This window comes from Penicillium atrosanguineum (genome assembly GCF_028827265.1).
Source record: "Penicillium atrosanguineum strain IBT 20685 chromosome Unknown utg000008l_segment0_segment0, whole genome shotgun sequence".
Taxonomy (NCBI): Eukaryota; Fungi; Ascomycota; class Eurotiomycetes; order Eurotiales; family Aspergillaceae; genus Penicillium; species Penicillium atrosanguineum.
In genome coordinates, this window is record NW_026623140.1 from 2,205,440 (window position 1) to 2,220,576 (window position 15,137).

The window sequence follows — 15,137 nt, forward strand, 5'->3', positions numbered from 1 at the left end:
AAAGAAAAGACGTAGCTCCGTAAGAGCGGGAAATCATTCAAGCCGCTTGCTTCGAGCTTGAATTTCATCCTCAGAAAGGGATGCAATCCACAGGCAGCGTTCGATAATACCTTGTACAGGCTCGAATCGATACTTCGTGCTGGCATCAATCAAACGGAGCAGGCTCTTGACAATGCGCGCAGCAGTGCGGTAACGTTCAAAGTTGACGAGCATTCCTCCTTCGCTGCTCTTGATTTGCGCTGGTTTCTGAGCGTTGTAGGTGAGGTCATGCACATATAGGCCAATGAAGGGAATGCAGCCTTCTTGCAGGTTGGCTGTCTCCATCTCAACCCGAAGGTCATTGAAGTTGCGCACCGGCTGGATCAAGGACTCCATGTCCTTGAACAGACGTCTGTCTTCCAAAGGGACTAGTTCCCATGTTCTTTGCAGCCGAGTGCAATCGGAGGAAGACAAGGCAATCGCGATTTGCAGCATCGTGGCGTAGTTGCACATACGACGGGCATGCACTGCTGTGTGGATGAATTTGACGAGAGTGCGCGCCCGCTCGTGAATGTCTTGAGTCAAAACAATCTCAGACACAACCCATTTCACCATAATGTTGAAGCGGCCAACGACAAGATCGATGCCTTTGCGTTCGTCTGAAGTGAGGAACTGGGCCCAGCTGACAACACACTGTGCACTACTGTTCCACTTCATCTCGACTAGGTCGCGCCAATCAACCTCACTCAGAGCAGCCACCTCAACCAATGTCAGTTGCTGAGCAAGAACTTGAGATTCACACGCAAGAACGAATGGAACATGGTCAGGACCACTCGTGTTGATTGGATTCGGGATTTGCCGCTGATTCTCGGAATTGGCAAGTACATTGCTCGAGAAGTTTGGCATATTTCTTGGCTGTATGCCGGCAGTCTCCACATCACGGCGTCTTGGAGAGGTATCGGGTGTAAGGGGTTTGTCCTGGAACAGCACCTTGTCCATTGGAGAGGCACAAGAACCAAAAGATCCAGTGTGCTGGATGGTCATGGGAGGAGACGGAGGATGCGCCAGAGGATGAGGCGGGATCTCGACAGTCGACGCGATCAGACTGCCAGTATCAGCAGATAGGTGGCCACCCATAGCCTCGCGTGAATCTATCATATCAACAGAAATAGCAGACAAGCGCTTGGGTGTATCTGGGCAGTCGTCCTGCGGCGAGGACTCCGGGACCGTTGCACCTCGAGGAATGCGCCGAATGCTGTCGGTCTCCCGCACAATTTGAATTGAAGGGTGTGAGGATGCCAGCTCGGACGTGTCTCGACTCGAGATGAGACTGAGAGGCGTGCCATAGCTATCAGCATTTGGTGCCCAGTTGATTGGCGGCCCTTTCATAGATTCATCCGTCAATCCACGCTCCAACAGAGGCGTGGAGTTGTAAGACTCTTCAGATTCCCCCACGGAGTCTGAATAGGGCCTGGGAGGTGCAAGACGGCCTCCCACGATGGAGTAAGCTGATTTGTCCGTCTGACGTCTCCGAGCAAGTGAATCCGGGGTCATATACTCTTTAGCCTTTTCGTATCCAACTCCAGCCACAGGAGTTTCACGGTTCGCAGCATATTGTCCACGAGAAGTAGCAGCCTGATCGTTTCCGGTCCCGCAACTCCTATCAACTGGCCACTTACCCTCAAGCTTCAACAAGGTGGATTCAATGCCTCCATCATCGTCGTCGGGAATCTGCGCGAAGCGAGCAAGAGCAGATTCAAAGGAGCGCCTGACTCGGTTCTGGTTCGGTTGAACAAGAGAATAGCGAGGGTTCGGAGGGATCAAGGTTGTCTGAGGTCTCGATGCCGCTTCCTCGGTCGTAGTCACAGTCTCCGCGAGAGATTCATTATATGAAGTAAATGAACGACGATCAGAGCCCGGTTCGAGCTCATCTGCATATTGAATCTGCCGCAGGTTCCCACCAGGGCGTCTGCGAAGTGCGGGGCCGGATGAGTGGGCCGGGGATTCTTGCATGATGCTTGATCCAACGGATTTCCCGCCCGAGCTTCCCATCGAAAGGCGGTGTCTTGACATTCCACTCTGGAAAGAGGCATACTTTCGGAGGCGGAGGGAAAGTGAGATTCTGTTTTGAGGAGTTGACTGGCCCTCGTTGGAGTATGATCTTCTTGGTGAAGCAGGATGAGGAGTGTGCAATGTAAGTGGTTGCTGGACGGCTGGTTCCGATCGTTGCTCATTGTAATAGATCGGAAGCAAATATCCATCTTTTCCTTGTGTTGAAGCATGGGAGAGAGGGCCTGAGAGAACATTTGTGTTAAAACTAGACTCAATTTGTTGATCCATGATCTTTGTCGTGGGTTCTGGCAATCCACCAGACATGGTAGGGTTATTAAAGTCAAACCCGGTATCATCGACGATCACGATAGAACCGCTGCCAGTGGTCAAGCCACTCTTGATCTTTGACTCGATGGTCCTGGATGGTTTGGGAGAAGAAGCATCTGCCACATTGAGAGGAGACTCGTCCAAATCTGCTTGGGGCCCGGAAGTCTCGACAGGCGGTTGAGTGTCTTGCCCCGTCTCGTTGGTCATAGCCTGGCGATAATGCTTCAAAGCCTCCTCGCAGAGGACGTCAATTCGTGCAGGCCGCTTAGGCACAGCAGCTAATTTCCTCTCGCGGTAATACTCAGATCCCAGGGCAACATTATTGGGCATGGCCGAAGTCTTGCCGCGGGAAGGTAACGTGATAGCATCCGAGGCATTGGCAATCCGAGCAGAAACACTATGACCACCATTCCTGGTGTGGAGAGCACGTTTTATCGACCCAATGATCGTCCTCACGCCCGAGTTGGATGTGGCTGGTTTAGGTCCTCCCTCCGGTGTACTTCGACGATCTGGATTCGAAGAGTTTGAGGGCGGTGCCAACGGAGGCGACTCGGGTGCCATCATCGTCATATAAGTCTCCGCGGGAGGGTAAAGCGCACCGCGAATAAAGCTGACAGGATCCAATATTTCCGGCATTCTAGCGCCTCCAGAACCAACTTCCATGCCAAACATGGGGACTCGGTCATCCCGCACTGAATCGGAGAAACTGCCGCTTCTTTTATGTCCGTGGCCGTGGTATGGGTGGCGCGAATGCATCGGCGACGTGGGGGGAGGTTCATGTGAAGAACTGGTTTTGGTGAGTCCCAGTTGAACTGGTCGCGGTCCCTTGCTCTTGAAATAAGGATTGGAATAACGTCTCGGGGATTTGGGAGGTAGAGAACAAGACAAGGCTAGCATGCTTTGATCGCTTTTAGTGGAGAAGGGTATACTCTGTACAGTCGTAGCCGAGTCGTTCCGGTCATGTTGCACGGCGTTGGGTAGACTGTCATGAAGATTCGCGTCTGCATCAGGAACCGTGCCAGCTAAGCTTTGCTGGTTGGTATCCTCTTTGGGAAGCTCGATTTGGGCGCTTCCAGGCTCAATGGGACGGTCCGGGTCGTTGCATGCGCGACACAGCTCAGGTGAGGTCCAGTAGACCGAACACTTGCCGTTCCAGCACCGCTTCAAATCTAGAAGAATTTTCAGATCGCTCATGCCACCGTTCTTCCGGGATTTCACATTCTGATATAAAACGTTGATCGTTTCACAAAAGTGGGTCCGGAGATCATAGTTCGTGATAAAGTCATCAACAAAGTAGTTCAAAATCCAGTGACGAAGAGCTGCAAAGGTTCTAATGCGAATGACACGACCATCATCCTGCAGTCTATTAATCGCCCATTGAAGCCGTGCAAGAAGCAGAGCAAGTAGATGGCTCGGTGAAAGATATGATCGAAAGGTGAGGAAGAAGTCCGACACCAGCTCGTAGTCCATGAAAGACTCGGAAGATATCTGCGCAACGATACGCGCGGGTGTAGCAGCACTGATATCTTTAGTGCTAGGAATATACCGCACAACAGCCTCACGATCCATATCTGATACCAAGTTTTCGTAAATAGACGGTTCCACCGGTCCTTTCAGCTCATATACCACAGAGTTCCTGGGGATTAGCGAAGCTCGACTAAGATCAATGGCCGCAGTCCCCGAAAACATGGACACCGCAAAAGATGGCCGGTGACGAGAGAAAGAGTCTCTGCAGTATGGGCTTGCAAGATGCGTCGGAAAAGGGTCCGCCATACTACCCAAGAAGCTCGAATTCCGAAAATTATCAGACATTGAATTTCGCGTGTAGACGGAACTGCGCAGGACTGCGCTACCCTCGGTGTTGAATCGTGGTGAGCCGAGCCGGTAATGGGGTATAGGGACCTCAAGAGCCGTGTTACCCGATTTCCCATCTGCAGATTTGGGTCGGTCCTCAGATCTATCAATCACAATGCGCAGCTCGCCACGTTTCCCCACCCCGGACACCGATTGTTGCTCAGATATTGTCGAGAATGAGTTAGCTCTATGATGGACATTGTGGGGAGATTCGGACTGTCTCGATTCGGAAACAACGGATTCGTAGACTTCGGGAGTATCGCGAGGGCGCAATTCTGAGAGCTGGGAGCTTGACCAGCGCGAAGGATCATCTCGGAGATGGGTTTGTTTTTGCGGCTGAGGACGGTCACTCATCACTTGATCAACGGAGGAGAAGGGGACTACTGGAGAGGCTTTCTGCGGCGGATTTGCAATCGGCCTGGCCGTGCGAGTGGTATGTCAGCTAGCTGCAGAGGGTGTACGACACAGAGTCACGTCGCAGAGAAAATATCTCGATCGTACCTGAGAAAGATCTTTCCATTCTGGCCGACACTTCCAACCGTAAAATGACCTGCTTTGCGCGGGGCCGGACGCGCCTCGAGTGGGCCGCGATGCGTCTGAGATCGTTGCAGTGGTGTTTTCCGTAACAATTCATGGCTGTCCTTGGCACGCACCCCCGTAGTTGCCGTTGCCGTCCTGTCTCGAGTTGCCTTCAATTCCAAATTGCGCTTGATTATATTGCCTCCTTGTGCTACCGTATTGGCGCGTCGCAGATTGGATGACGCATACCCTCCGCGAGTTCTATCCAAGGGCAGTTCACTGATGTGAACTTGAGGTTCAGAGCCATCTTTAGACTTGACAGAGGGTTCGACAGTCGCAGGAACGGGATCCATCGCGGGCGATCGCGAGAGCTACCGGGGGTAGCTCAGCGCGACGCAAAAGGCGATCAGCTCAAATCTGTTTCGATAGCTAGAAGATGATATGCAGCCCAAGATGGGATCGGAGATGACGATGGCACGACATGACCGCCTAGGGGGTAGAAGATAGAAAGAAGTTTGGGACTGTTGACTGTTTTTTGCCCAAGTGGAGTTGGGGAAGTACCGGCGCAGCGGAACCAAACCAAGCCAAACCACGATCGGCTCTTCCCCGTTTTCACCCCTTTATTTACTCATTACGTAGGGCCTTGCCTTTTCTCAACCCACCATCTCACCTCCCACAGCTGGGAACGAATCTGAACCTGCCCACTTTTCATGGAAATCCTGATTCCGAAGTGATAGGTCACTGTTCTGTCCCGCAGGACCCTATTAGCCCATTCGTCTCGGTGAAGCGAGAACTGGGGCGACGCTAACTCCCATTCTGGTTGGCTGATGCTACTGCCGTTATGCTAACTCCACTTAGTCCTCGGTACAGAGTGACGCGACGCTGGGAATGAGAGCTGATAGATGGAGCTCAGCTCTTGACATGTCCGGCGAGGGTCCATCAGGCCAACCCTCACTGGCCCTGGTGTCTTATGCATCAAAGTCCGAAACTCTACTATAGCATGTGTGTGTGTGACTCTTTTGTTCTTCTGGCTCAGCCCACTGTTCTCCTGCCAAGGCGTGTGTTTCCATTAATTACCTAGGTATTATTTAAAGGCTGGCAGCGCAACCCGCAATTTTGGCCTTTTCTTTCACATGACCCTCTCTCCACAGTAAATCTCGTCAGGATCTGCCCTTTTCTCCAGGTCTGGACCTGGTCTACGTTAAGAGACTGATCCAATCTCACTTTGAGGATCTGGTGTCCCGGCTCTCAGACCGCTTGTTCATGATCTGCGGAGGGGTTTTGCTTGCGACGGATCTCTTGTGCTTGCTTCGACTAACCTAACTTTAACAGGGATCGACGTGGGAGGGAGGTGCATCTAGCTCAGAAGAGGGGCCTTCCCCGGTCGTATCTGCAGATGATGCTTCGGATGGCAATGCTTGCAGATTGATAATTGAGGCTGTTCTATTGAATAGTCTACAGTTCCGGACACCGGACAATCCCGAGGTAAAGGGGGCGAAATTGATACATGCGCAAAGACTAAATAGTATGAAACATGGAGCCCTGAAAGCTACTACTATGATGAATGTGTGCAAATTACGACCTGCCATGGGCTACCAAAGCTCGCAAACTGGCTTCTTATCCGGGCACTGGAATGCTTCTTTGAACTCTCGAGAATTGGCCATGGTTTCCTGCACGCGACATTAGCGGGGCACTTGAAGAATTAAATTAGCACACGGCTGAACTCACAATGATCCGCGCCGATTTGGGCGCATGTGGGTCGGTGTAGATGGCCCTCTCAGCTGCCTCCTTGGTGGTCTTCCCACACCACCAGTTTCCGTATGAAATAAAGAATAGCTGCTCTTTGGTGAAGGCGTCTAGACCCGGGAGGTGAAGATCAGACTTGACATCGTCGTGCTTCTTCCATGCATGGAATGCAGCGGTCAGGCCACCAGCATCGGCAATGTTCTCACCGAGAGTCAGGCGTCCATTGACGTGGAGGACCTTATTTCCAGGACCCTCCACAGTGAAATCGGAGTACTGATCAATAAAGCACTGAGCGCGCTCCTCAAAGGCCTCAATAGTCTTGTCGTCCCACCAGTTTGTGTAGTTTCCGGTTTCGTCATAATGGCGGCCCGTGGAATCGAAAGCTGCTAGTTGTCAGTCTATCAGATTGGTTGCTGTGGGGAATGATCATACCGTGCGACAGCTCATGGCCACTGACTGCACCGAATGCACCATATGCTAGATATAGTGGTGCCGATGGTCCGTAGAATGTCGGTGGCTGCATAATGCCTGCAGGAAATACGATCTCATTTCCTGGGGGGTTGTAATAGGCATTGACTGTAGGCGCCGACATGTCCCATTCATCACGGTCCGTCGGCTTGCCCAGCTTGGACCACTCGTTCTCAAGATCAAACTTGTTTACGGCCACTTCGTTCTCGAAATAAGTATCTTCAGACACTGCCAAATCGCGGTAGTACTTCTCAATATCTGCCGGATCCATCAAATTGGGGCTCTTGGTAGGGTATCCAATTTTTTGAATAATGTTCCCCACCTTCTGGATGCCCAGCTTCCGGACATCCGGAGACATCCATTCAGTCTGATCCAGGGTGAATACAAACCGTTCCTTGATGTCTGAAACGATCTGGTCACCAAGTTTTTTGGACGCCTCGGAGAACGAGTCTAGGATGTAGAAACGACTCAAGCTCCAGCCAAGGCCTTCATCGAGAGTTTTGATGCACTTGCGCCAGCGCTCCTGGGTCGCCTGCGGGTCCTTGCCTTCTAGCGTGTTCTTGAATCGTTTCAAGGGAGCCACCTTGTCATCCTCGATCTTGTCGGCATACGCCTGAATGGCTTTCCACTGCAGGAAGAACGATACAGTCTCGCAGGATGTATCGTTCAAGATCTCAGATAGTGCCTTCATATATGAGGGTGAGCCAATAATCAGGCGATCGCCTTGGTAGTCATGGGGTGCCAGCTCAGCAAGAATCTCCGAAAACGAGATCTCGGGGATCATTGAATCGCTTTCCTTGATGCTACGCGGGTTGTAATACTTGGTGACATCTTCCTGAGTGGCCGTATCGGGCGTCACATTCGCGAGCTTCGTTTCAAAAGCCACAATGTTCTCGGCAATCTTGTCGCTTCCCGAGAATCCTTGAAGAACTTCCTTCATGACAGCAGTGTAGTGAGCTACCAGCTCCGTATTGTTGTAATACTCGATCGCTGGGAGACCAATCTCCCGAGGCGGTGTTACCATGATCACCACATTGTCTGGGTCTCGATCATCAGGCTAAAGCTGTCAGTAGAGCCCAATGCCAAGTGCAAGAATGCGGTAGCTTAACTTACAGTAACGCCGGAAGACACCAAGGCTTCAACACCGGACTTCATGAGATATAACAGTGCACTGGTAAGATGGTGCTGCGAGCCCGAAACAAGCCCACCTTTCGTAGGATAGATGCCCTGCAGCTTAGCCAACATCTCATCCAAGGGCTTGCTACCACGGCTTCTGACGGTTGATTCGTCCAAACATGCATCATAAGCCAATTTGAGCTTCTTGAAGTTTTCATCATCTGAAGAATCAGGAGCTTCCGATTGCTCCAGGATATGGCGGAGTTTAGTCTGAGAATTCTCCTCCATGATCGTGCCGGCAAAGATCGAGCCTTGGTCGGAGCGCATGTCATGCAGCTCACGCCACCCACCGCAGACATACTGGTCGAAATTGGTGCAAGGATTAATGTCTTCATAGTTGGGATCAAGGTTGTTAAGAATCTCAGATGCGGCGTGAATACATTGCGGCGAGTCACAGAAGGCAGGCGCTTGCGGGCGTGGAGTGCGTGGCTCGCCGGGCGTGTCTAATGGCAAGGCTCAAAGGTTAAAAGTGAAACTGCCAACAGATACTAATGGGGTGCTCACTATCAGAGTACTTGATCACGCCGTAGCTCAGCATGCCGATCGAGCCAATCGTGGCAGCGACCTTCACAAGGTTCCACAGGGGGTGGGTTCTCCGACACAGACCTCGCCTTCTCAAAGGGACAGATGGACGAGAATTTTCGACAATGAAGCCATTCTCAGTGTCTATGAGAGCTTGCTTCTCGTCGATCTCAGCTGCCCTCATGTAGACTAACTCCGGGTTGTTGTCACTAGAGAGCTTTAGTATGCCATGTTCGGGAGTAGGACTCCGCTGATAAGACGGACCTTGGAAATGAGGGTGCCATATTGCTTCGGGACGTATTGGCGGCCAATTACGATACAATCGTTGTTTAGGCCCCAGGGTGATGTGAGGATGAGGAGGGAGCTTCTCCGCATCCCCTCACGGAGCCTAAGTGGGGGCCATCATCTTGTGTCACACGATCTCGTCATGTGACTGTCTACAACAGCAAACATTATTCTCTTGCTAACATGCGATGTTCAATTATTTGTCAAATTGATCCAAGGAGATTACGGTGAATTTGATCAGGGAGCTGGTCTTTGCGACTTTCTCCTCGCAAAGAAAATGATCGTCGAACAGTAGATGATGCCAAAGACTCCAGCAACCACACTGTACGCAATGACTGCCCCGGTCGGAGCAATTGAGGTACCGATTCCAGTGAGTCGAAAACCAAGGCCACCGTTGATGATGCCGAGGATAATCATACAACGGCCAAACCACTGGTGCAAATGGCCAAACAAGCCCTTCTTGCCTGTTTGGGCAAAGTACCGGTGTTGAATGAAGCCCATAGCAGGCTGGAAAAGGATAAGAGATGGAATAACCACCATGCCAATGATGGGATGATAGCTCGATATCAAACTCAAATCTCTTGCCATTGAAATTCCAAGACCAAGGCCAGCGATTGCTAAAGCAAGAGTAAAGAGTTGTAAGAAAGCATGGATCCACACTGTTGTAGAAGATGGGAAAATGCGAAGTACAAGCGCAAATGAAGGGAAGAGTATAACAAACACAATGATCATGACAGCTGCGTGGGCGATTCGTTTCCTATGCACAGCCGGAGAATTGTCAGATGAGAGAGCTTGGCCTGAACTAGTTGTCGAGACCGATGAGGTCAAGAACGGGTTGTCAGATGTGCCACCGGCTGCTTTCTGGAGATTGAGAGCTGCAATGCCAGAGGCATCATGAATGGTGATTGTCTCTGATAGACTGCTGCTCTTGAGTGGATTTCCATATTTGAAAGCCCAAACCCAAGGACTAGCCGAGCTGGTTGTATCTTCATGGCCCCCAGACCAGGTGATGCAGCTATCGCACCGGACATTTGCAGTAATAGTTCCATTACTGATTCCACTGCCCTCTAATAGCGAGATAGAGGCTTGTGGGTTATGTAGTGGCTCGACATGTTCCACGCCTAGCCGAGGAGAAACGGTAACATTCTTGTTGTCAGCAGATGCATAGACAACAAAGATATTTGCTCCTTGCATCCGGGAGCCTTGACCCCATGCAAACCATTGAAGGCTGCGAGTTGATTTCAATTGGAAGAAAATCGGGCCTTTGCCAGAGGTGGCTGTTTCGTTCGGAATGTTAACGGCGTATGTTATCTCATTTTGACCTGCGGGTGTAAAGGTCTGCAATTGGGCCATTGTAAAGGCTACTAATGAGGGAAACCACCACAAAAAGAAAATATATTGCATCTTGATGGTCTGGTGTTATGGTAGACGGTCAAAAACGAGATAGCAGTGGTAGAAAATACTGTGCGTACTGTGAATTCGAGATGCCAAGCGAGGGAAAGATGATACATATTTCTATATGATGGTTGCTTGGTCACCGGCGACCGTGGCGATATCTCATTATACCGGTCATTTCCACGAGTACAGAGACCATTATCTCTTAATGGATGGAGGGGAAAATGCCCTTTTTGGGTACGTCCCCATAAGTTCCGAGGCTTCCTGAGTTGAAGCCAGTGATGATGCCTGAGCTCAAACCACGTGGCGCAAGCACGTTTTTCTCAGTGGTTCATATAACGCAAAGAAGTCACATTGCCAACAGCAATGCCTCAAAGATGGTCTAGAATTTTTCCCCAAAAATACGTCATGTGACGTGAGGCGGCGGGGGGAATACGAGTAACACGAACCGCATTGCCTATTTATTCCCAGAGGCCATGGAAACTCAAACTACAGCAACTGAATTTGGCATCTGGTGTTCAATGGCAATCCATGGTTATGTCAAACTCTCCCCGGCATTCGCCCCATTCGTTAGCTCCTTAACATAGCAAATGAACTTGGGTGCAGGGCTAGCTAGCCATGTCTGATAAAAGACCTACGATCGTCTAGGAGGTTTTCAGAAATGAAACAAAGACATTTTTCATCCTGTTCATCAGCAGAATGGCAAGAATATTCCAGCTTGTCCTGTCCTTCTTTTGGCTTCAGGTGATTAGTGCGCAGTACGGCGGAGGGCAAAGCACTACCACGACTGCAGAGCCATCCTCGACTTCCGAGTCATCAGCAACATCCTCTCAATCCAGCTCAGGATCAGTCCAGTCTGTTGATGTGGGCGAAGATGGTTTCACTTTTGATCCAGATTCTCTCACAGTTTCCGCAGGCGATAAAGTCGAGTTTCATTTCTACCCGGGAAATCATTCGGTGGCTCAGTCGTCCTTTGCCAAACCTTGTCAACCTTTGAGCGATTCAAGTATATTCAGTGGATTTGTGGCGCCTGCAAGTGGTGAATCGGTAGGACGTGCAAACTTCGATCCAAGTGGAATCGTACTGACTAAGTCCTCAACTTGAATATAGAAAATGGTCTTCACTCTGACGGTCAACAACACGGATCCTATCTGGCTATACTGTGCTCAAATTGGACACTGTCAGGCTGGCATGGTTGCAGTGATAAATCCGCCGTGAGTACACCGATTTCCTGAAATTCACGGATCCATCCACATTGACCACAACCCTCCTTTTCAGTTCCAGCGGTCACGACACTCTCGCTGCATTCAAAGCGGCGGCAGCCGGAGTAAGCGCAAGCTCTGAGCCTGCTAATGCCCAAGGCGGGGTTTTAGGAGCACCAGGTAGTGATTCCGCTTCCACAAGCAGCGGATCTGCTAGCAGCTCTAGCGCAGGGGGGAAGTCTTCGAGCAGTTCAAGCCCAAGCACTTCTAGCTCGGAGACTTCCAGCTCAAGCAGCTCTAGCCCAACTACATCCAGCACTAGCTCTTCCACCCTTGCGACATCCACTTCTAGCTCAACCACTTCCAGCTCAGCCAGCACATCTATGGGAAGTTCTTCTTCAAGTGATGCAAACGCTCTACATGTCAATGACGTGAGTATTATTTTAGTTTTCTCTATTGCAGTAGCTATGTTCATGTATTAGGCCTATATTCAGATTTGTTCATTTCAAGGAGAGTGAAATGGTTGGAGATGGTGGGGACAATGTGCTTTTTAAAAGTGACTTTCAATGAACTGAATGATTTGGATACTATCCGTATTACATTCACCGATGGCCTTCTATCGCATTTAAAAGTCCACGCCTTTTGAAATCCCACGTTTATCAGGGTTTTCAAATCTTCAAATGTGTGTAGGGATAACTATACCCATGGATGTACAATTGGTCCTTGGCTTAATTCTAGAATATATATATATGTTATGTAGGTAAGGTAAAATTTACTGACCCGTACAATAGACATGGATGTTTCACTTTGCTCACAAATTATGAATAAACCTTAGTTGCTAGGCATCTGTCTAGGTAATGCTCACGAAAGTGCATGCAGGCCCCCGCCTCAATGAAGGGATATGTTGAGGGACAGGCATGGATGACTAGGCTTACCACCAACATGTATCTTGCACTAACGTTAGCCCATTTACATATATTCAATGGTCAATAAGCTTGATCTGAGATGATTGAAGCCCAGTCAAAAAGTGAGCATTCCTTTCCCGCTAGTATGGCGCAACGGCTACTAGGCAGAGAGGCGGGAAAACAGCACTAAAACTTACAAAAGGAGCGGGGAAGACGGGGTATGGGACAATTAAGACGGCTTCTCCGCAGCCGCAATCTATATTCGGCGTGGACGAGAAGGAATGGTGCGATAACTAGGTCGGATCCTTCATGGAGGTTGACGCTAGAAAGAAAGGACTGGAGCGAGTGTTTCAATCTATCGCAGAAATCACTCCCGCCAAATCTCGATTCTCACCCGACCTATATTCTATCTGACACACGCCACGCACAGCATATACTGTTCTAAAGATACTAGGTGTAAGATCCATTGGCATAGTAAGCACCCCTACCAGCTAAAACCTACTAAATATATTCGCGTCTACTCAACAGATAGTGCTCCGAGGCGGGTATACCCCTGTCAGACGGATAGAAACGTGCGAATCAGAAGATGTCGTATGAGCGGGGATGGCTTTGAAGCGGTTATAGGATTGTTCGAGGAACAAGTTCGCAGAATCCCTGGCAGAAGCTCGGATAATTCGTAAATACTCCTCTCTCTCGCAGAGAGGCGTAGTATTTCAAAAACTTTGATATGCGAACCTCAGTTACCTGTTCCCAATAATGAATAAAAGTGAGCCTAATTCCTAATAAGAGCATGGCCTCATGCACCAAGCCACATCCAAAGTCAATTATAGTTGATTCGTGACAGTGCAGATGCACCGGTCGCTTAGACAACCTGATGAGCTGAAGATAGAACATTGGGGATCGCATGGCCCGAGATACAGTCTCAACTTTGGAAGAAGTCTGTAAGATTAAATTCTCCGAAATGCTGCAACTAGACCAGGCGGGCCAGGAACCCAAATTGGTATCTCCTCTCCGGAAGCAAATGCCAAACACCCGATGGCCCCTGAAGGTCAGGATCTGCTGTCAAATGTTGATCGACAACGGTTAATTTGCTAGGTTCCACTGGTCGACGTTTCTGGACCGTCTGCCGTGGGGTCTTTCCCTGATCGTCAGCTAGGGCCAAAGCTTTCCGAGGCGAGGTTCAATGTCCTTCTCCTTGTGGAAGGATGCCCATTTAGAAGCTCTGAAGACCGCCAACTCCGCCACCCCTGGCAGCCAGGTGGCGGTAAACTTTAGGTTGCCAAACTCTAAAGGCCCGTTCTGCACATTAATTGACATTGGTAGCTCTGGAAGCCGCAATCAAGGATGATCGCCGCTGACAGAGATTGGGCTGGCCCATGTGGCTCCCCCGATTCCCCAAAAAATCAGTTCGGAGGGCTCGACCGTAGGAGTCGAGTCGAGGCTTGTCCGCGTACCTCTTAACAGCACCGAAACGCTATCGATCGATCAGGCAAGACTCGTCGTCACTTTGGAACAGCAATGGACTAGGCTCGACCGGATATCTGCCAAGCGGGACTCCATCGTCCAGATATGTCTTCATCGCCGAAAGCCTTAATCCACTCCACCCGTTTTTGAGTCCTGAGAACAAGTCCCGCGATCGGACATGTGCTATTTGGGTGGCCTGAACGTAGATCTTGGGAGGTCCGAGGTACCTCCCCATGTCATCCGGGGACGCCGATGGATCCTATGCCAAGGGCGACTACTGGGTACTCCGAACCATGTGGACGCTTAAGCCACGTTCGTGCCCGGAGATAATTCGCTTCTAGATCGGGAGTCTGCAGTCGATCTGAGCCGTGTCTCCTATGATAGGGGAATCGGACTCCACCCCGGCATGCGAAAGGATGACCCCCTGCCTTAGTTCGCACAACGGCGTGAGAAGAGGAGAAATGTGAAACCGGCGAGGGAGAACCGAACGGACCCTCGATAGGTCTGGAGAACGGTAATGCAGGCATTGTGGAGTGCAGATTTATCTAGGTAGCGAACAAAGAGGATATATCCTCGTGTCGTGACCTGGACTATTTCATTTTGAGACTAAGCTCGTGCAGTGTACGAGTCAGAAGTCCCAGGTTGGCGAGCACGGGCTCCATTTTACCGGACACGGGTTGCGGTGGAGTTGCTTTGACAAGCTCCACCGCCGAACTGGTGAGGGTTCTTTCCCTTTTTCCTGGTTCGAAGTTGTCAAATCGGGTCCTAGAGCGACCCCGGCGTCAGTAAGCGAAATGGCGCTACTAGTGAAATCAAAGTTTGTTAATTGGAGCGCATCTTTATGGAGTTGGAGGAATGGGTTGACCTTCTGTGCAGCAGAACCTACAGTAGCTTAGAAGCAAGATCGGTACTTTGGACGAACAAGGGGCAGTATTCGGGCAACGGAATCCAACGTTTCAGAAATTTCTTTGCATTCCATTCAATTCCAGACAAGGCGGTGATCGCCGTCGTGCATAGCGCTTGGCGAAGAACCATCGAAGAGTCCACTCCTCTCCACCTCTCCACCTGTCCACCTGGCCAGCTGTCTATCCTGTCTGGGTACACTGTGCTCCGTACGTCGATTACGGTATACGCAGTACGAAGTACGGAGTGGTAGTATCAGTATCTGCAACATCTTCAAGTACAATCTCAGGGGGTGCCCAAATCATAACTCCTATGCATAATGCTTGTCATTGACCCCTAG

At 50.4% G+C, this 15,137-nt stretch overlaps 4 protein-coding genes across 4 annotated transcripts; 1 reads left to right on the top strand and 3 right to left on the bottom strand.

The window, feature by feature from the left end:
* Positions 1 to 33: 33 nt before the first annotated feature.
* Positions 34 to 5,084, bottom strand: N7443_010342 (mitotic regulator LTE1; the record flags this gene model as incomplete). Its single annotated transcript, XM_056890398.1, has 2 exons — positions 34 to 4,630; positions 4,714 to 5,084. 2 exons carry the CDS (start codon positions 5,082 to 5,084, stop codon positions 34 to 36), a joined length of 4,968 nt encoding a protein of 1,655 aa, XP_056736889.1.
* A 1,239-nt stretch (positions 5,085 to 6,323) lies between these two features.
* N7443_010343 (M13 family metallopeptidase) lies at positions 6,324 to 8,927 on the bottom strand (the record flags this gene model as incomplete). Its single annotated transcript, XM_056890399.1, has 6 exons — positions 6,324 to 6,401; positions 6,460 to 6,860; positions 6,910 to 8,002; positions 8,059 to 8,564; positions 8,626 to 8,852; positions 8,908 to 8,927. The coding sequence occupies 6 exons, from the start codon at positions 8,925 to 8,927 to the stop codon at positions 6,324 to 6,326; spliced, it is 2,325 nt and encodes a 774-aa protein (XP_056736890.1).
* Positions 8,928 to 9,165: 238 nt separating this feature from the next.
* Positions 9,166 to 10,281, bottom strand: N7443_010344 (cytochrome and DOMON domain-containing protein; the record flags this gene model as incomplete). The annotated part of the gene is made up of 1 exon (XM_056890400.1): positions 9,166 to 10,281. One exon carries the CDS (start codon positions 10,279 to 10,281, stop codon positions 9,166 to 9,168), a length of 1,116 nt encoding a protein of 371 aa, XP_056736891.1.
* Positions 10,282 to 11,022: 741 nt separating this feature from the next.
* Positions 11,023 to 12,007, top strand: N7443_010345 (cupredoxin domain-containing protein; the record flags this gene model as incomplete). Its single annotated transcript, XM_056890401.1, has 3 exons — positions 11,023 to 11,370; positions 11,434 to 11,537; positions 11,602 to 12,007. The coding sequence occupies 3 exons, from the start codon at positions 11,023 to 11,025 to the stop codon at positions 12,005 to 12,007; spliced, it is 858 nt and encodes a 285-aa protein (XP_056736892.1).
* Between the last annotated feature and the right edge of the window lie 3,130 nt (positions 12,008 to 15,137).